At 31.1% G+C, this 21,091-nt stretch overlaps 1 protein-coding gene across 1 annotated transcript; it reads left to right on the top strand.

Moving 5' to 3' along the window:
• Positions 1 to 5,498, top strand: LOC131616338 (protein MODIFIED TRANSPORT TO THE VACUOLE 1). Its single transcript, XM_058887644.1, has 5 exons — positions 1 to 609; positions 1,799 to 2,587; positions 3,162 to 3,317; positions 3,922 to 4,848; positions 5,256 to 5,498. Exons 1-5 carry the CDS (start codon positions 403 to 405, stop codon positions 5,295 to 5,297), a joined length of 2,121 nt encoding a protein of 706 aa, XP_058743627.1. The 5' UTR covers positions 1 to 402; the 3' UTR covers positions 5,298 to 5,498.
• The last annotated feature ends 15,593 nt before the right edge of the window (positions 5,499 to 21,091 follow it).

Below are 21,091 nucleotides of genomic sequence, written 5' to 3'. Positions count from 1 at the left end.
TTAGTTAGACACGAATACAAGTGAGAACATATTTGTGTTTCAACTCCAACGACTGACGTGGCATGGCTGCTCCTCCTTCTTCCTGATTTTCTGCCACGAACTCTTATTATTACCTTTCTTCCCCAAATATCCCAAATCTCAAAATTTCCCTATTCTCACCCCCTCAGATCTTTTCCACCCTCCTTTCATTCCATTCGATTCAATTCCCAAAAATTCGACAATTTTCGAATTCCCAATCCCGATTTTCCCATCTAGGTTTCACTGCTTCTCACCACACCCCGATCGGTTTCGATTAGATTTCAATTATAGCATCATCGTAGGTTTGAAAGATTCAATTTCCGCATTTCTTATCGGAATCGTTTCTGCTAGGGTTTCAATTTTTTGGATCGAATTGTAAGGAAAATGGAAACGAGTAGAAGAGCGGTGGAATCGTACTGGAGGTCGCGGTTGATTGATTCAGCTACGTCGGATGAAGATAAAGTTGCGCCGGTTTACAAATTGGAAGAGATTTGCGAGCTTTTGCGGTCTTCGCATGTTAGTATTGTCAAGGAGCTTTCGGATTTTGTTTTGAAACGATTGGAACACAAGAGTCCCATTGTAAAGCAGAAGGTATAATAATTTCGTTTTTTTATTTTTTTATTTTTTGAATTTTGGTTTCTGTTTTTTAATTCATGAAATTTGATCTAGTTAGATCTCATCTGAAATTGTTGATGCTACTATTGGAAGATATTGAATTAGCTAATTGCATGCGTAGGTGAAAGAAGTGTAGAATTGATTTTGGAATGATTTTGGGGTGTTTGGTTATTTCTAAAGTAGAATTGATTCTGCCTTCAAAATTGATTCTACTTGAAGTTGGAAGTTAGAATTTATAGCTTTTGAGTTTAGTGTATGTTTGGTTCTGCGGTAAGAAAAATTGATTCTGAGTGAATTGATTTTGTAGTATTGAATCTGGCTAAAAGTGAGTTGAACCGGAAATTTCAATGTAAAAATCACTAAGTGTATGTTTGGTTTAGCTTTTGGAAGAACCATAAGCAATTCGAGAGGAATAGAATTTATTTTGGAATGATTTTGAGAAGTTTGGTTTTGAATGATCTTCAACCAGAATCAATTTTATAGAATCAATTTACTCATAATCAATTTTTTTTCATTGCATAACCAAATATACTAGTAGTGGTTTTGAATGTTTTGGAATCAACTTTATGGGGAATGCATTATACTTTTGTTGTTCATGAATGTGAAATTGCGTGCTTTTGTTTCCTTTTTGATGTTTTCTCTCTTTATTTACTGTTATTCTGGGGTGCGTAAGATTGTCAGGTGATAGTTCTCTTTCTCTTTGATATTTTGGAATGTAATGAAGTTATCCTTTAAGAACCCCTCTTGAAGTTTGAATAAAATTGTTGCACTTGTCCTTGAATTTGCATAGTTCATTGCAGTGGTTGTAACTCTAACCAGTAGCCATACTTGTATTTTTTATCTAGCTATAAAGTTTGAAAGTGGTGATATGAAAAAGGATTGGGTTAATAGTAGTTCACCCCCTTGTAATGTTAGCGAATTTTGCTTTTCCCCCCTCCCTACCTTTTGACAACGGTTTTTTTAAAAAAACTATTGCCAAAACCTGCCTTTGACAACGGTGAGGGGGTAAACCGAAACACGTTCATATTACAGGGGGGCAAACTACTATTAACCCAAAAGGATTTTATTGTTGAAAATTGTACTACCGATTCATATCTTGTTTGCATTGTTTGTCTAACTCGTTTTGCTATTTCTTTCTTTTTTTGGGTAAAATTATTGCTGGCAGGCATTAAGGTTGATAAAATATGCTGTTGGAAAGTCTGGTGCCGAGTTCAGAAGGGAAATGCAGAGACATTCAGTCGCAATTCGTCAATTATTGCACTACAAGGGACAGCCGGATCCTTTGAAAGGCGATGCACTAAATAAAGCTGTGCGGGACACTGCAAATGAGGCTGTCTCTGCAATGTTTTCAGAAGATAATAATAATAATAATAATAATAGTAATCATCAGCATAAGGCTGCCGCACCTTCTCATGATCTTAACCGGCGGATACAAGGGTTTGGGAATACAAACTATGAAGTGCCATCTGAAGATAAGAAGTCTTTTATTAGTGAGGTAGTTGGTATTGGAAGTGCATCAATTAAGCAAGGACTTCATAGCTTAACACAGGGACATTCACTAATGAAGAATGAAACTGGAAATGGAAGCTACAAGAGTCCAAATCTTCAGAGGTCGTTGACCTTCGAATCAGAACATGGTGACAGATATGAACCAGTTGCATATCGCAGTGAAACTCAGAGTAGTTTTGGAATTCCAAAGAATCAATCCAGTGGTTCTTGGAAACAGGATTCAAGAGTAACTAAGATGGAAATTTCAAATGGTGAATCCAGTGGAAATTCTTCAGAGAATAAGACTAGAGAGGATAGGTTGGTGGAAACAATTGTAACTTCGGGCGGTGTTCGCCTACAACCCTCTCGAGATGCCATTCAAGCTTTTCTAACAGAGGCTGCAAAGTTAGATGCCCTGGCTTTAGGCCATGCCCTTGAACTAAAGCTCCAATCTCCTATTTGGCAGGCATGTCTTCTATGTTTAAATTTCTACAAAAATATTAATCGACACATGAAAATTAGGAAACATGTAGTTATTTATTTAAATGAGTATTTAAAGTTTGCAGATTAAATTTCTTTTTCAAGTATTCAGGAACTTAATATGCCGGAACTTTACATTACCCTTTTCTGGTATAAAAACAGTTTCACTACAAAATGCGGTTGGCTTGTATTTAAAGTTTGCATATTAAATTTCTTTTTCAAGTATTCTGGAACTTAATATGCCGGAACTTTACATTACCCTTTTCTGGTAAAAAAACAGTTTCACTACAAAATGCGGTTGGCTTGTATTTAAATTTAAGCGTCGACACTCGACATCTTTTTTTCCCTTTATATTATTAGACCTCTTAATCTTTAATGGGCACGTGTAAATTTACAACTGAATACCTTAATAATGGAGATTTTAGTTATCATTTTTGTTAAATTTTGTCATTTTGCATGAAATGTAGTGCTTATGAAAACCAAGAATATCAGAAGTTCTTGCTGCAATTTTTTTTTAAGCTTCTAATGAAAGCATTTTCTTATAAGAGTAATATTTTCAGGTGCGCATGAAAGCTGTTTGTGTTCTTGAGTCCATCGTCAGAAAGAAGGATGATGAACATTTTTTATACGTGGCATCTTACTTTGCTGAAAATAATGATGTAGTGCTGAAATGTTCCGAATCTCCCCAAGCCTCTTTGAGGGAAAAGGCGACAAAGGTAACCTTTATAGTCAATTTGAGTGAACAATTACTACTTGAAAATATTATCTTATTCATTCTCACATTTTACGCACATATCAATCCCTCTTTTGGCAAATAAGTTACCTCCAGTTGCAGTAATGAAAAATCTGGTTATAACTAGGATGGGAAAATTTTGAATATTTAAAATTTGGTTGGTGCTGTACATCACTAGTTTGTATTGAACTTCTTGTCTATCGATATTATCTACTTATGCTTCTGGGTCTCCATCTGTGGCATAGGCCAACTGAACTATTTATCTTTTATACATTATTATGCAACCTGTGGAGTTTTGCAACCCCTATCAGATATTGGATACGGATACACTTTGATACACTATGAGTACTGAACATCCTTCGTGATTAATATAGAAGTATAGACGCCGGTGAGGATTTATTCATTATCTCAAACCTTTGTAACTGCAGTTCTTTTTCAGGGTCTAGTATACATTACCAAATATTTAAGTTAATTTTTGTAATTTTTTAAACATTTTAACAATAATAGTTTAGACTGCTTTGTTAATACCAGCAAAAGTCTAAGAAATATTTGTAATTTAACTTAACACTTGGCCCCTTGATGGACAGGTTCTTAGCCTTCTAGGTGGAGGCCAGCCAAACAGTTCTGCTATTAATTCAGAGAAGGCTGTAAAGACAGAGCGTGCCGCTGTTGCTGAATTGCCTGACTTGATAGACACTGGCTATTCAAATGACAACACAACCAATATTACAGATGAACAAAGTATAGGGAATTTGACATCATCCGCACCTCTGGTTGATGATTTATTTGGAGATATAAGCGACTCTATTGGAGCTAGTCATGAACTGAAAAATGATGACGACCCATTTGCGGATGTATCATTTCACACAGGTGAACGAAAAGAACAGGCCGATGATTTGTTTTCGGGGATGACAGTTGGCGAAGATAAACAGGGTGACTATGAGAGTCACAAGCAGGGGATTCAAAGTGATCCTCAACTTTTTGACATTTTTGGTTCCAGTTCCAGGCAAGGAAATCATAACGAGTCTGTTAGTGATTTAATGGGTGGTTTGTCAATAGATGAAAACACCTCAACTATGAAGCATAAAGGAACATCTTCTGCGGTGCAATCTGAATCTTTATTTTCAGGTTTAAACAACCATACCCCTGACAATGGCGGTATGTTGGGATCTCAGCCAGTTGGGTTCAATGTAAACCCGATGTTTCCCACTGGGCATCTGCCTTATAATGTGCAGCCTGGTGTTATGTTAAACCAACCATATCCTTCTCAACCTCTTAATTATGGTGCCATGGGTACTCTCTTGGCTCAGCAGCAATTACTGGCAACAATGGCCAATTTCCAACACCTTAATAATGTCAATATGCGAGATGATGGCATTGCTCAAATGGTTGGACCAAATGGAACTACCCCTTTACCAGACATATTTCAACCAAATTTTGCATCTCAAACTCCCAGCTCAATGATCAATAATTCAAAGAAAGAAGATAATACAAAAGCATTTGATTTTATCTCGGTAAGTCCGAATCTAAATGCTTTTATGTGTATCTTCCATTGGTTTAGTTTTTGTTAATGGGCCTGGTTTGAGTTTACTGCTTTGTGAACTACTTTATAACTAATCTTTTAAGTGTTAATATTTGCAACTTGAGTGAAATTCATAATAAATCAAGTTAAAACCAAATTAGAAAGGACTTGGATTTAAATATATCGCTGGACAAGTTTAAGATAGTATCAGTCTACATTGTTGGCTGTTATAACAATTAAAAAGAAATGAATATAGTGTGTTTTGGGTAGAGCTGAAGTTGATATGTTAATGACACTTTGGCTTTTGCCTTGCTTCATTATATTGATTGCTCTTAATGTAACTGTCTAGCTGTTTGGTGGATTAACATATGACATTATCACTTTGTTTCATGCTTGTAGGACCATCTTGCCTCTGCTCGAGATTCAAGAAGAGTGATTTGAAATTTAGATTTTATGCTTTATGGAGATATTTAAGGCTTTGTAGTATTGGATTGACATTAATAGATCAAATGTTTTTGTAGTTTCATTTCCTGTGCAAAGATGGAGCAACATATGATATTCTACATGTTTATGTTAACAACAACGTAATAAAATGAGAAACATGTTGGACATGGAATAAGAGGTTTAAAATGGTTGCAGTTCTGATGTTTTTTGGATAAGCATTTAGCAGGATGATGTTGTGTATTGTTTTATTTTCATGAGTGTCTTTTGTTCTTTGTTAATGGCAGTACCGATAGCGGCGCTATCCTGGGTGAGCGACGTGGCGAATTCGTGTCTCAGTTTGAGATTGCAGCCGCTTTTTGGCCAGGAAACATGATATTTTAGGGGTGCTCAAAACTAAACCTATCCAATAGAAAACCGCAAACCAAACCGCAAAAAACCGCATTTAGTTCGGATTAGTTTGGGTCATCTTTTAATAAAACGGCACGGTTCGGTTTGCGGTTTGTATTTTGTAAACCGAATCAAACCGAATCAAACCGTATTATGTTACAACCTAACTTTTACTTAACTCACATCCAACCCAAACTTAAATGTATTATACCTTAGCCTTATGATTAAGAACAATTTTCTCATCCTTACACATATGATTTTAGTTCCGATCTTTTCAAATCTCTAATAGTATTATCGCGCATTCTTTGCCACATACATCTTCCCTCTTTTTCTATAATCTCTACTCTCTTATATTCTTTCTTTTTTACCTTCTTATTTTTATGCAAATGTTCCCTATTTCAGTTTCATTTTTATCGCACATCTTCTTCTCTAATCTCTCAACTCTTTTGTTTTTTCTTTTTCACCTTCACTAATCTCTCCTATCTTCTATTTTTTTGTTTCATTTCTAGTAATTTTTATATTGTTTTATACTATTATTTTATGTTTATTATTTAACTTTTGTCTAATTTAATTTTTACATATTAAATAGAAAGTTGTTGTCAAAACATGACGAGTTTTGTTGTTATTTGATAGTGTATGAATGTCTAAATACAAAGTTATGTTGTCATCTATATGTATGTATTGTTCAATATAATATTTGTAAAAAACCGAACCAACCGAACCGAACCAAACCGCATTAGTTTGGTTTGGTTTGGTTCGAATTTTTTTTAAAAGCCAACCGAACCAAATCAAACCGCACGATTTTTTCTCTTGCGGTTCGGATAATTTTTTTCGTCAAAACCGCCCAAACTGCACCGCGATCACCCCTATGATATTTACCCTTAAAAAAATTAACGTGGGAGGAGTTTCATGTAATTTTGCCAAGTTTGCACTTCTTCACGCATTTATCATTTTTCATCTTCTTCTCAATTTCTCACATCTCATCATCTTCCCACTTCCTCAAGTGTTTTTCACTTTCTCATGTGATTTTCACTTCTCAACGTCTTCTCACTTTCTTATGAGTTTCTTACATCTCGCCGTCTTTATTTACTCTTCTTTCTTTGATAATAATAATAATTTTTTTTCTTTTCTCTTTCTATCTTTACTCTTCTTACTTTTTTTTAAAAGTAATAATAAATTATTTGTTTCTTTACTCTTCATAATTCTATCATTGATTTTTGTAATAACTCTTCATTTCTATATTTTGATTTTCTTAATAACTCTTCATATTTAAATTACGTATTTTTAAGTAATATTGAGTTCACCATTACTTTATTATTATTAAAAAATTAAAAAAATACTATTAATAGTTACAATATTCTTAATTAAGGTTTAAATATTTGATCTGCAATACTCTTAACTTATTAATAAATAATGTTAGAAGTATTATAAACGACTTAAAATATACATTGGGGGTGTTCAAAACTAAACTAGCCTAATAGAAAATCACAAACTAAACTAAATCGAAATTCCAAAAATTGTATTTAGTTCAGATGTGTCTGGGTCATTTTTAAACAAAATCGTTCGGTCCGATTCGGTTTGTGGTTTGTATTTTACAAACTGAACTAAACCAAACTAAATCGCATTATGTTACCATCCAAACTTTACTTAACCCAGTTCCAACCCAAACTCAAACATAATGCACATATTTTTCTCTAATCTCTCATCTCTTTTGCTCTTTCTTTTTCACCTTCTCTAATCATTATTCTCATCTGTTTTTTCTATTTTATTATAATGTTTTTAATATTTTTTATGCAATTATTTTATGTTTTTATTTCACTTTTCTCTAATCTTATTTTTGTATATGAAAAAAATTGTTGCCTATTAAGATAATTTTCTTTTAATCTGATAACACATAAATGACTAAATACAACGTTATCTTATCATTTATATGTGTATGTATGATTCATTTTTTTTTAAAAATCAAATCAACTCAAACCGCATTAGTTTGACTCGGTTTTAATTTTTAAAAGTCAACCGAACCAAACCGAACCATACATTTTTCTATTGTGGTTCGTATAATTTTTTGCCTCAAAACCTGCACCGCGAATACCCCTAGTGCACATGTATTTGCCATGATTTGTCACTCATTCTTCCACCATTCTTCTTTTTACATCTCCAACCATACTTTAATCAATGAAATATAGAAAATAATTACTATATAACGAAAAAAATTATTTAACTTCATCATGCAATGAAAAAGAGGATTTAATTTAATAAATTAGTTAATATACTTCAAAACAAAGTATAAGGATGATATAGTAAAATTATTATTCTCTTTTATTTATCACATTTTCTTAATCCATGTAAAATGTTTACGACGTTTAATTTGGGATGAGAGAGTATTAAAGAATAAATAATAGTTGGTCAATAAAGCGTAAATAGAAAGTTATTTTGTACTACATAAAGTTGGTTATCTAGTACAAGAAGTTGGTTAATTCAATTTAAATTTGGTTAATAATAATATAAGCCAGACATCAAAACATAGCAAAATTTGTAAAAAGTTGGCTAATTTAGGCCCTTCTCTTGACTATGTTTGGTGAGAGAGATTGCATATGCATGAATCAATAAGAGAAAGGATGTAGGATCTAAAATTGAAAGAGAATTTGAGATGCGAATGAATAGAGAAAAAGGAGTATGTATCTCAAATTAAAGAAAAATTATGCATTTATTTAACCTAATTCTATATGGCTTAGGTCTAGTTCAAGATATTATTTCACTACTTTAATAGTCATCGAATGACACTGACTCTTAATAACCTGGGATTGAAACTGTGTCGATGTCCTTATCACTTGCTATGGTTACATAGAGTTATTTGGTAAATTCTGATAGTTATATTGTTTTTCTTCATATAAATATAAATATGATTTATTGATTAATTATGCTTGACTTTATTTTGAAATAAATTTGTGCATAAATTAAAACAGATTTATAATATTTTTTTCTAAGTAACTGCATATAAAAATTTATTTACTTTTATGTCTTAATTTACTCTCATACAATTTACTTGTTATGTCTAGTGATATTTATTATATTAACCTGTTTTGGATTAGCCACATAATCCTAAATTTGTTAAAATTATTTTTAAAGTGTTCTACGATCACAAAAAGAATTAGAAATAATATTCTAATTGATCATATGCAGGGCCGTCTCAATTTTTTCGGAGGCCCTGTGTAGATTAGTTTTAGTTTAATCATAGAAAAATAAATAGAGGCCCTATCTAACCATAGTTTAACCATTATAAATATTTTCTGAGGCCCTATTTAGCTACATGTTAAGTGTGAAATTTTTGAGGTCTCGTGCGGTAGCCCATCTTGCACGCCTTCAAAGACGGCCCGGATCATATGTGGTATAGTCGATTTTATCCTACAAGAATTTTCATTATATTTATATGATTAATTAGGATAGAATGTCAAACTATTTTCATGACTTGTCCACAAGAATTATGAACGGACACATAATTTAATAGTTTTATCATAAAGTACAATTTTTTGAATTAAAAAACAAATTATTTCATGCACATAAAGTATGAGCCATGAGGTTGTGTGCGTAGTTTGAAAAATATATTGAAAAAAATCTCAATAAATTGTATTGCATTAAAATTGCCCACAAGTAATTTTTATGTTATAAGATTTATTTTATGGTATGTTTATATTGGTAATACATACATTTTAAATAATATTTAGATCTCAAATTTTGGCATAAGATTTTGTTTATTTTTAGCTTCTCAATCTGCTAAATTTGTGATATTCGATGCGATAATCACGAGCTCGGAGGAGATAACTATAAGGTGTGGAAGGAAATAATTCTCCTTCATTTAGGGTGGATGGACATAGACTATGCTATTAGGAAAGACGAACCACCTGCAATTACTGAAGAAAGTATTCCAACAATAATTGCTCTATATGAGAGGTGTGAGAGATCTAGTTGGCTTAATACAACGTTCTTTAATACTAAAGTCACAATTGGTATACGTGGTTCTGTCGACCAACATGAGAATGTTAATGATTTACTAAAATCCATTGACAATTAATTCATCACTTTAAGGTGGATGGACATAGACTATGCTATTAGGAAAGACGAACCGCCTGCAATTACTGAAGAAAGTACTCCAACAATAATTGCTCTATATGAGAGGTGTGAGAGATCTAGCAGGCTCAATGCAATGTTCTTTAATACTAAAGTCACAATTGGTATACGTGGTTCTATCAACCAACATGAGAATGTTTGTGATTTACTAAAATCCATTGACAATCAATTCATCACTTTCGAAAAGGCTTTGGAAATCACCTTAATAATGAAATTTTCATCATATCGAATCACCAGTGTGAAAGGTGTGCGTGAGCATATAATGAAAATGTGTGACATTTCATCTCAGCTTAAGAAACTTGAGATTGATATGTTTGAGTCCTTCCTGGTGCACTACATTCTAAACTTTCTTCCGGTTGAGTATGAGCCTTTCAAGATTTCATACAATACACATAAGAATAAGTGGCCAATCAATGAACCGATGACCATGTATGTTCAGGAAGAAGAAATGCTTGTGATGGAACTAGGGATGACAAATAGGCTATATGGGTAGGGTACTATAGTACCCACCTCCATATCCGCGGTGAAAAAAATTCTTATACCCGAGCCCATATCTACCTGAGCAACAACTTTAGCACCTGTACCCATGCTCTATGGGTATGTAAGTACCCATGTCTGTTACCCGCATTTCTAATAAAAAAAATATATCAAGTATAAAATATCATATCATTTTAAGTTTTTAAGAACATTTAAATGTTTTCAAAAAATGTATTGTTGAATTATGAAATAAACGAGCACTTATGTTACATATGTAATGATTTAATATTGATGTATTTTTAAAAATTGATAGACTTTTATTTTTAATGGCTAATTACTCAAATCCATGTCCGTACCCATTTATATGGGTTTTTACTTTACTCGTTGTGGGTACCTACTTAGGGATGGAACAAAGTGAGAGTGCATTACTAACTGCTACTCGCGTGAAAAACAAAGCTATCGAGATCGATAAGTCTCAAGTGAATCAGAAGGGTAAATTCAAAATACCATCTCAAAATGATATTAAAAAGGAGACAAAGAATTTTTTTTATAAAAAAGGAGTACAGATGAAAAAGAATGCCTTTGATTCAAAGAATGACTTGAGAAGAAAGGTAATTTATTTGTTATGAATCTAATATGACTGCTAATATTAACACTTGGTGGATTGATTATGGATTTACAATTCATATAACAAATTCCTTACGAGGTATGTAAACCTAAGGAAGCTAGTGGGAAGTGAGCAAAATGTCTTACTGGGAGCAGGTTAGACTCACATGTATAAGCTATTGAAACTTGCATTTTTAATTATTAATAATGGTTTTGTTTTGAAATTAGAAAGGACCTTTTATGTACTAAGTATCTCACGAAACTTGATTTCAGTTTTTAGATTTGTACCTTTTGGATATTCCTTTAATTTTAAAGACACATCATTTGAATTATTTTATAATTCATAATGTGATGGGAATGGTAAAAACCACTTATAGTTCAATGCATGTTCAAATTGGAATTAAATGGTGTCATATTAACGAAAATTCTTCTATGTTATGGCATTAGAAATTAGGACATATCTTCTTAGAGAAAATTCAAAGGTTAGTAAAAGAGAGAATGCTTAATACTCTAGATTTTGCTGATTCAGAAACTTGTGTTGACTGCATTAAAAGAAAGCATACCAACGTTTTTAAGAAGGGTGCCATTAGGAGTTCAAAAATATTAGAAATAATTCATACAGACATATGTTGTCCAGATATGGATGCACATGGTCAGAAATATTTAATCACATTCATAGATGATTACTCACAATATATGAATATTTATTTGTTTTATAATAAAAATGAAGCATTAGACGCCTTTAAAACCTTTAAGTTTGAAGTTGAGAATCAATGCGAAAAGCAAATAAAAATAGTGAGATCAGATCGGAGTGGTGAATATCATGGTAGGTACACTGAGAATGGACAAGCACCTGGTCCATTTGCAAAGTTTTTTCAAGAACATGAGATTGTTGCCTAGTATACCATGCGTAGTTCTCCAAACAAAAATGGTATTTCTGAAAGAAGAAATCGAACATTACTAGATATGGTGCAGAGTATGCTTAGAAATTCTAATCGTCCTAAATCCTTGTGGAATGAAGCACTAAAGACGATTGTGTATATTCTCAATCGGTTCCATCTTAGGTTGTCCTAAAGACAACTTTAGAATTATATAAAGGTTGGAAATCGAGTTTTCGATATATGCACATATGGGATGTTCGTCTGAGGTGAGGATTTATAATCCACCAGAGAAGAAACTGGACCGGATGACCATTAACGTGTATTTTAATGGATATTTTGAAAGATCCAAAGGTTATAGATTTTATTGTCCATCTCACACAACTAGGATTGTGGAATCAAGAAATAAAAAGTTTCTTGAAAATCACTTGATTAGTGGGAGTGATCAAATAAAAAGTTAGCTTTTATGCATGATCATATGGAATATCAACGTTCCACTCCAAGTGATATATTGGTTATTGTTCTCAACACCCCTCAAGTTCAAATGGATGTCGATCAACCAATCAATAAGATTCCACAAATTGCTGATGATCCAGTAGATCAAATTAATAATCAAAATGATGAACAATTGTTTGAACTACATGATCCACAAGAAAATGTTGATCAAACATTAAAGAGGTCTACTAGAACAAGAAAACCATCTATTCCTAGTGATTACATTATGTATCTACAAGAATGTGACTATAATATTGGAGCTGAAAACGATCCTGAAACCTTTGCACAAGCCATGAGTTGTAAATTATCAAATTTATGGTATAATTCCATGAATGATGAAATGAATTCCATGAAAGGCAACACTATCTGGGATCTTGTAGAGTTATCTAATGGGTTGAAGGTCATTGGTTGTAAATGGGTATTTAAAACTAAAAAGGACTCATTAGGTGACATTGAGAAATACATGGCTAGGCTTGTTACTAAGGGATTTACTCAAAAAAGGATATCGATTACACATAGACTTTTTCTCCTGTATCTAAGAAAGACTCTCTCCACACCATCTTGGTAATGGTTGCCCATTTTGACCTTGAATTGCATCAAATGGATGTGAAAACTACCTTTCTTAATGGTGATTTGGAGGAGGATTTTTACTTGAAACAAACTGAAGGTTTCTTTTCTAGTGATGGTGAAAAATTGGTTTGAAAACTTAAGAAATCAATATATGGTTTAAAACAAGCCTCCTTTTAATGGTATCTTAAATTCCATGGAATGATTTCCTCATTTGGATTTGTTGAAAATCCAATGAATCAATGCATATACCATAAGGTTAGTGGGATTAACATTTGTTTTCTTATTTTGTATGTGGATGATATTTTACTTGATTCCAATAATAGGGGTTTTCTACATGAGGTCAAACAATTCCTCCCTAAAAACTTTGATATGAAGGATATGGGCGAGACATCTTATTTCATTGACATTAAGATCCATAGAGATAGACCTCGAAGAGTTTTAGGACTATCACAAGAAACCTATATCAACAAGGTTTTAGAGAGATTTTCGATGAAACTCCTATATCAACAAGGTTTTAGAGAGATTTCTTGTGATAGTCCTAAACCGAAGAATGATTTTGAAAGGGAAAAAATGAAGAACATTCCATATGCTTCTATTGTTGGAAGTCTTATGTATACTCAAGTGTGTTCAAGACTAGCCATTACATTTGCTGTTGGAATTTCAGGAAGATATCAGAGTAATCCAGGTATGGACCAATTGAAAGCTGCAATTAACGTGTTAAGATTCCTTCAAGGAACAAAAGATTACATGCTAATGTATAGGTAGATAGAAAATCTAGGTGTAATTGGCTATTTAGATTCTGATTTTGCTGTTTGTGTTGATTCTCGCAAATCAACAGCAGGATATATCTTTATGATGGACGGTGGAGCTATTTCATGGAAAAGTACTAAACAAACTCTGGTTTTTAATTATACTATGGAAGCTGAGTTTGTCTCGTGTTTTGAGTCAACTTCTCACGGTGTATGGCTTAAGAGTTTTATTTCTGGACATAGCATCACTAATTCTATCTCTAGACCTCTAAAACTTTTCGACGATATTTCAGTTGATGCCTTTTTGGCTAAGAACAATAAAAGTGGAAGTGGAAGTAAATACATCGACATCAAGTACTTAGCCATTATAAAAAGAGTTAAAGATAAAGTAGTGGACTTTGAGCACATAAGCACTGGTTTAATGATTGTTGATCCTTATGATTGTATACATCTAATTTATTAATAAAACTTTTATTCGTGATGTTTTCTCATACTCATGCGTACTATCATTTTTGATAAGATATATTCATTTGGACCAAGAATAAATATATGGTTTATTCATTAAGTTTAATTACCACATTACATACATACTTAAGAAACTAAACATATTGGAATACATGGACGAAAATACTCGCCTTTAGAAGAACTATCGCCATGATTCACGTGTCTATTTCCTAAGGAATGTACGTGATGACTCAATTTAGACCAATAATTAGATCATATGGATCAAGTGGAAGAATATAATGCTATAAGTGTTTTTAAAATTGATTATTAGTAATTACCTGCATTTAAGTGGTCAAAAGAAATATGGATTTTTGAATTTAAAGAGTCTCAGGTTTAATGACCATTATATTGGATGATAGTTACTTTTAATGGTCATTATAATGGGTGGTAATGACTCTTAATTATATTAAATGTCTTTTCAATTTTTGATGGTAAAATTAAGTCTATAAGTAATCTTTAGTCCCTAAGCTTGCTCTCATATGAATTTTTGGGATTCACAATATACATCATCTATATAAAAGGGAAACAGATCACCTCCTGCGAAACTGTACAACAGTCCCTTCTATGGCTAATCCAATAGTTGAAAGCTTACAAGAAAAAAAAATTATGAGAGAAAAATTGCAAGTGAATGATTGTGATTTGAGCAGAAGGCAAGGCAACAGAAAACACACAGGAGAGGATCCACATCCCTATAAAAGAGAGTAAAAGCTTAGAAGTTCAGAAGGCAGTGCACTATAGAGGTGATTGTACAATTTTATTTCTGCATTTTGTTTATTAATCTTGTTTTTCTTTTGTTATTACGAAAATAGGATCATTATAAATTATGCTCAACAAATTGGATCATCTGAAGAATTGTCATATGATAAATGTTAGAAATACTGTCTGTTTAAGCTAAAACACATGGACATTGTTACAGAGAACAAATTTTTTGAGAAGAGAATCAAATTACCAGTAACAACAATCAAATATTTCAGTTGGATAAAAATGTGTTTATTCCTCATATTCTTAGTTTGAAGAAGCTTTTTGAGCATGAGAAATTTTTGCGCGGTATCCTGAACATAGTTTTGGGTCATTGTCCGTTGCCAAGCTAAATAACATATACAAAAAGATTAGCTGCCACTACAATTTACTACGTGTTTTTAAGTCCTTAGAGCCAGGGCCGGTCCTTTGAATTTGGGTGCCTTAGGCGAATCAAAAGAATGGTGCCCCTATAATTTTTTTTTAACAATAAATACATAAGAATAAAAGAAATAATTAGATAAAAAAACACATTTTTATTTGACATTATGCAAAAAGAATATAAGTATGGATCTTTGAATCAATGTTTATACTACATCAAAACATAAACCACTATAAAGAGACTTATTCTTCTTATTCTTGATCCAATATTTTTTCCTATAAAAAAATTGACCAAAATTTTAAAATTATTTAAATATCATCCTTTAGCAGTTTTTGTTGCAAAATCATTAATAATTTATTCATAATCAAGATTTTACAAAAATTATTTTCAATTGAAATTAACGTAAGACTATTTAATCTATCTTGTGGCATAGTAGATCTCAAATAAGATTTTAATAATTTTAATTTAGAAAAACTTCTTTCAGCCGATGTAACACTGATAGCAATAGTCAATATTATTATATAAGCTATGCATGCAATAGAAAAACAATTAAAAGTCTTTAAAGAACTCAATATCATATACATTGATTTTGATTCAATTGTTAAAACTTCTATACTAACTATCAATTCTTCAAACAAAATTTCACCATCAAGATCAAGAGAATCGTCATGTTTTAAACAAATTTCAAAATGTTTATAACATGCTTTCAAGTCCCTATCAGATAATGATCCAAGTCTTTCAATACTAAACAAGAAACCAAAAATATTTTCATGCTATACTGCTAAAATCTTCTATCAAGTGAGGTAATTATTTGATCTACAATATATAAGAAATAGTAATTTCAGAAAGACTCTTCAGTAGACTCAAGATTCAGTTGTGTGGGTTGAGACGGATTTTCATCAGTGTTGTTTTCTCCAAATTTGACATTCAATCTCCATTTCATTCCTAATCTTTTTAGCACTAGCCTTAGCATTTACAGATTCATATTCTCTTTATATATATATATATATATATATATATATATATATATATATATATATATATATATATATATATATATTTAAAAAATATTTTTTTGGTGCCCCTAAAATTATGGGGCCCTGGGCTCCCGCCCCGCGAGCCCGTGCTCAGGGCCACCCCTGCTTAGAGCACCCACATCCATACTACTCATGTTGGTGGTATAAATGAGTCTCATCCAATATAATATATTATTTTCCACTTTTCAATTATTTAAACCACCCAATTATATTTCCTAAATATTCATACCACTCATCTAAAACTTTAACACGGGTCCCACGAAATTCACACTATATTTCAAATTTATATTTCTTTGCATCAATACAAATTTTAATTTTAATTTTTCGTAATTATTTTAATCTAGAAAACTACTGCAAGCCAATAAATAAATTGAAAGCCATATTTGCTTTTCTTGGATATGTAGTTGTTTAATGCCACAACATTTACATTCAATTACCCATGCCACCCTGACAATAATGGTACATGTAGACAAATGCAACTAACGATATTTATGCTCTTAGTTTTCTCATAAAATTTTCACCTCATTGGCGTAAGAGTGTGCAAAATATTCGGTTGTGATGCCCAAATTCATAACTAAATCTAAATCACTTTTAAGTATCTGGATATAATTGAATTGTTATTAAACAGTTTAGTTATTAATGGTTTGGTTATTCATCTATATAATTCAGATATTATTAAATGGTTATTAATTAGTTATAATCCGGTTATTATTCAAATCCAAATATTTTAATTCTCAAAATAAATTTCGTAAAAAATAATTTTTAAAACTGGATTTAAAAAAAAAAAGATTATATAACCATAACAAAATTTATAACCAGTTCTGATTAAAATCTAGTTATGGTTATGGTTTAGTTTTTGAAAATAACCAATCATGCACACCCTTATGTCGGTAACTTTCCAGACTAACTGCAAAAAATCGTGCCACCCGAATAGTCTTAACTATACTAAACTTTAGTAGAAGATCACATTTAAATTCTTCCAAATTTTGGGAGGTCACCATTGCAACAATGATAACTTTGACTAAGAAAAATAAGAGTTTATCAGTAGGATCTAATGTAACCTGAATGGTGTGTGTGGTCTCACTCTTAAGGCTTTAAGTAATGAGGAAAATACTTTACAAGATATCATCACTACGTCCCATACAAAGAATATTGTATGTGAATAAATTATCAAGATGTTAAATCCTCACTATATTGTAGCTTCCTCATCCCAACCTATTGCTTGTGGTAATAAAAATAATGTTTTGGTTATTTGATTGCTCGAATCTTGTTGTTAGCTTTATCTGCTTATTTTCTTTATGCTAGAAGTGCTCAATCTTTGTTTTGCCTAAACATAGCCAAAGAGAAAGTTTGTTATTACATATGAATTGACTTTTTTTTATCGACAAAATATTAAGCATGATTTCTTAAAAGTTGCTCAGACATCTTGACTTTGTTGTATGTCGGTGCACTAGTTTTGGAAAGATTTCGATTGATTCAGGATTCTGTGTTCTAGTTACTACAGGATTAATTTCAAAAAAGATTTATTTTGTTTAGAATCGACATGATTTGTTTTGAAAGTATTTCATGTGTATAGAATTAATTTGTTAATAGAGTCTGCATGAATTAATTTTCCGAAGAATGGATATGCTACAAAAGAAACATTTATGGGTCCGTTTCAGTTTTTTATAAAAATATTTTTTTTAGTAATACATATTTTTATTAAAAAAATGTATAAATTTTTTTTTAAAAAAATTCAAATGAAAAATTGGTTTAAATAAATATTTTTTAAATGTTATTTTAAGTACTTCACCATTTTTCTATATATCAAAATTTCAAAAATTATTTAAAATTGAAGCTATTTCAAATAGCTTAGCATAAAAATTATTTCTGAGATACATTTTTTTAAAAATTTGTGATTTTGACTTCATTTCAATCTTAAATAATGTAAATTTATGTTATAGTATGTCAGACTTAGTCTTTAAACTTATAAATAATGAATTTTAAAAAATGTTAATATTTTGAAAAATGTTTTTATAAAACTTATTTTTAAAAATACAAAAAAATATCCATTTTATTAACACTAAAACAAACAAGGCCTTAATTGATTAAAGATTGAATTTGTAACGAATTTGTTTGTACTTTAATGGAATTTATAGATGGACGGTCGTCTCTAAATAAAGAGAATGGTTTACCTTGTGGATCAAGAAGATAAAAGAGAATACTTACATTTTGAGAGCATGATTATCGGCAGTTCCCCAAAGTTTCTACACATTTATCAATATTCATGTGTTAGAGGCAGTTGGATATTTGAGTTTTTCAAACGTTCCTTAAGTCGCAATACTCAGAGCATAAGTATCACCACTTTTTCAACGTTCCCACACAGTAACTAAAGTTTCAAGAGTCAGAAACAATTATCCTGAGAAAAAGTAAAGTTTTTTAGTTTGTGAATGTTCTCTAGTTTGTGAACGTTTTCTAATATAGAATGAAATTGCAATATGGGGTATATTGTAGGATTTGATGATCCATTTTTGAGTTTTTGATGAGTTGGATGGATATTTGAAAAATACAGTTGAATTATTTAAAAAAATATGAAAGTGTAATATAATATAAAAAAAACGAGTGGGTCCCATTTAAAGAACTCAAATGAGGATGATGAATGTGGATACTCTCATAAAGAGAGACACAGTTCGACATATAAATTATTTCATAATTATAAAAAAAAAAGCTTTTTATCAATGGAAAAAAATCAAGTAATGGTAATATTTAGAAAAAGTTATAACAGTAATTAATTTGATTTCAAGATATTGATTTCATTTTGGAATAGTAAAAATTGCAACAAATATAAAATAACGGTAATTTTTTTATCAACATTGCTATTTAGTAAAATGATTTTTTTGTGAAATTCATGAATCATGATGTGCATTAAATTAAATGAATGTAACTTTCGGCTCTTGTGGGATGGGTAGTGGTGGCATAGAAAGGAATCAAAATAATGCCACATCACTCGTATATCCTTCGTTTCGTTACATAAAGCATTTTTCTACAAAATATAAGGAACAAAAACAAAAAAATTAAAAAAAAAAGAACAAAAAAAAGAAGAAAGGGTCTCTATCATGTACCATGTGGTTACTCTATTATATATATATATATATATATATATATATATATATATATATATATATATATATATATATTTATATATATATATATATATATATATATATATATATATATATATATATATATATATATATATGACATTTTCCACTAATTTGATCAACTACCTCCACTTACCCACCATTATACATACATAGCCTTATACTACATGATAGGCTATGTTTGGGAGTTTGGAAGGGAAGGAATGGGAGGGCTTTGAAAAATAGGAAGAATTGGGTGAAAAGGATAAAAGAATTTTGGGTTGGAGAGTTTTGGAGGGTTTGAGTTTATTCATAACACCAAAAACCCCATAAAATGGAGGAACTCAAAAATTGTATTGAAGGAGGGTTTTGTAGGGTTTAGATAAATTTTCCAAATATATCTTTTAGGTTGTTATAGTATTCTGAAAATTAAAAATTTAGTAATGATAATGACTCTTTTATCATTCTAAACAAAATCATTTTTTCAAAAAATGTCAAATATTTTCCTATATTTTTTTAAAAATTTCGTTTTTGGAAGCCTTCCCCTTCCCTCCCCTCCAAACGCCCAAACATAGCCTAAACATTTGAGTATAAAAAGGAACACAATTGATAAAAGAGGGGGAGGCGAATGACATGGGAGAAAGATAAAAAAGCTACATTGTGACATGAAAAATACAATATCAAATGAAATTTTGTTGTTCGTAGGATAAATATTGGACACAATATCTTAGACAATGTGTACCTCAAAATCAATTGATAACAGATTATGACATACTAAGTATGTTAAAGAGAAAACAATAAATAATACAAGAGAATTGATAACTTAGTTCGGTGTAATGTCACCTACGTTTGAGAGGCTTCCAAACAAAGAAAGAAAATTCAATCTCAATAATATTAGTACAATTAGTCTTAGAAGAGTAACCTTTGTTCAATGTTTGCTTCCTAATATTACTCGTGTCTTTCTATTTAGAACTCTCCCTATATATGAGAATCTCTCTCACTTTCTCTCAATCACTACCATATTGATCTATATTTTCAAAAAATTAAAAATGTTAAATTACAACTCAACTAACCATAAATGTCTATACATTGAACATTCCTATATGTTAAATTTTCGCCCCAACCAGAATAATAACATTAATACAACAAGAAAAACAAAACAAACAAACAAAAAGAAAAAAAAAAGTGATAAGACTTAAAAACAACTCAAAACCATCAATAAAAACCACCATATATGAAAAAAAATGCTAGAGCTCAATCTAGCATAAACATCGCTAACGAAAAATCAAGACCTTAAAGGAGTTGGCAAAAGCACAAGAACTAGGTCAAAATCCCTCATACTGCTATTGGTATTCTATTGTCAAGTAGAGAAAATATAACAATTGACGGCGAACCTACCAAGATATTATTTTCAAGCTAGAAAAATACTTTTTTCTTCCCATATCCTTCACAATTGATGATAAACCAAAAGAATTGATATCATTTTGAGAAATCTATTTACTAGACAACAAATTTTTAAATCATATAAAGCCTACACATAATCCTAAATATACCCCCTAGAGAGATAAAAAACCAAAAAGAGACTTAAGAATTAAGATTGTTATGGATGATAACTAACCACCTCTAACCACTTCAAATTCATATACCACATAGAAGAGGTCACCTCACAAGTAACAAAAAAGATGAGAAACAAATTCTAAAAACCCTACATTTAGGACAAG

The sequence above is a fragment of the Vicia villosa genome, linkage group LG7 (assembly GCF_029867415.1).
Source record: "Vicia villosa cultivar HV-30 ecotype Madison, WI linkage group LG7, Vvil1.0, whole genome shotgun sequence".
Classification (NCBI taxonomy): domain Eukaryota; kingdom Viridiplantae; phylum Streptophyta; class Magnoliopsida; order Fabales; family Fabaceae; genus Vicia; species Vicia villosa.
The sequence above is the reverse complement of the archived record's forward strand: the minus strand, read 5'-3'. Positions and strand labels throughout refer to the sequence as shown.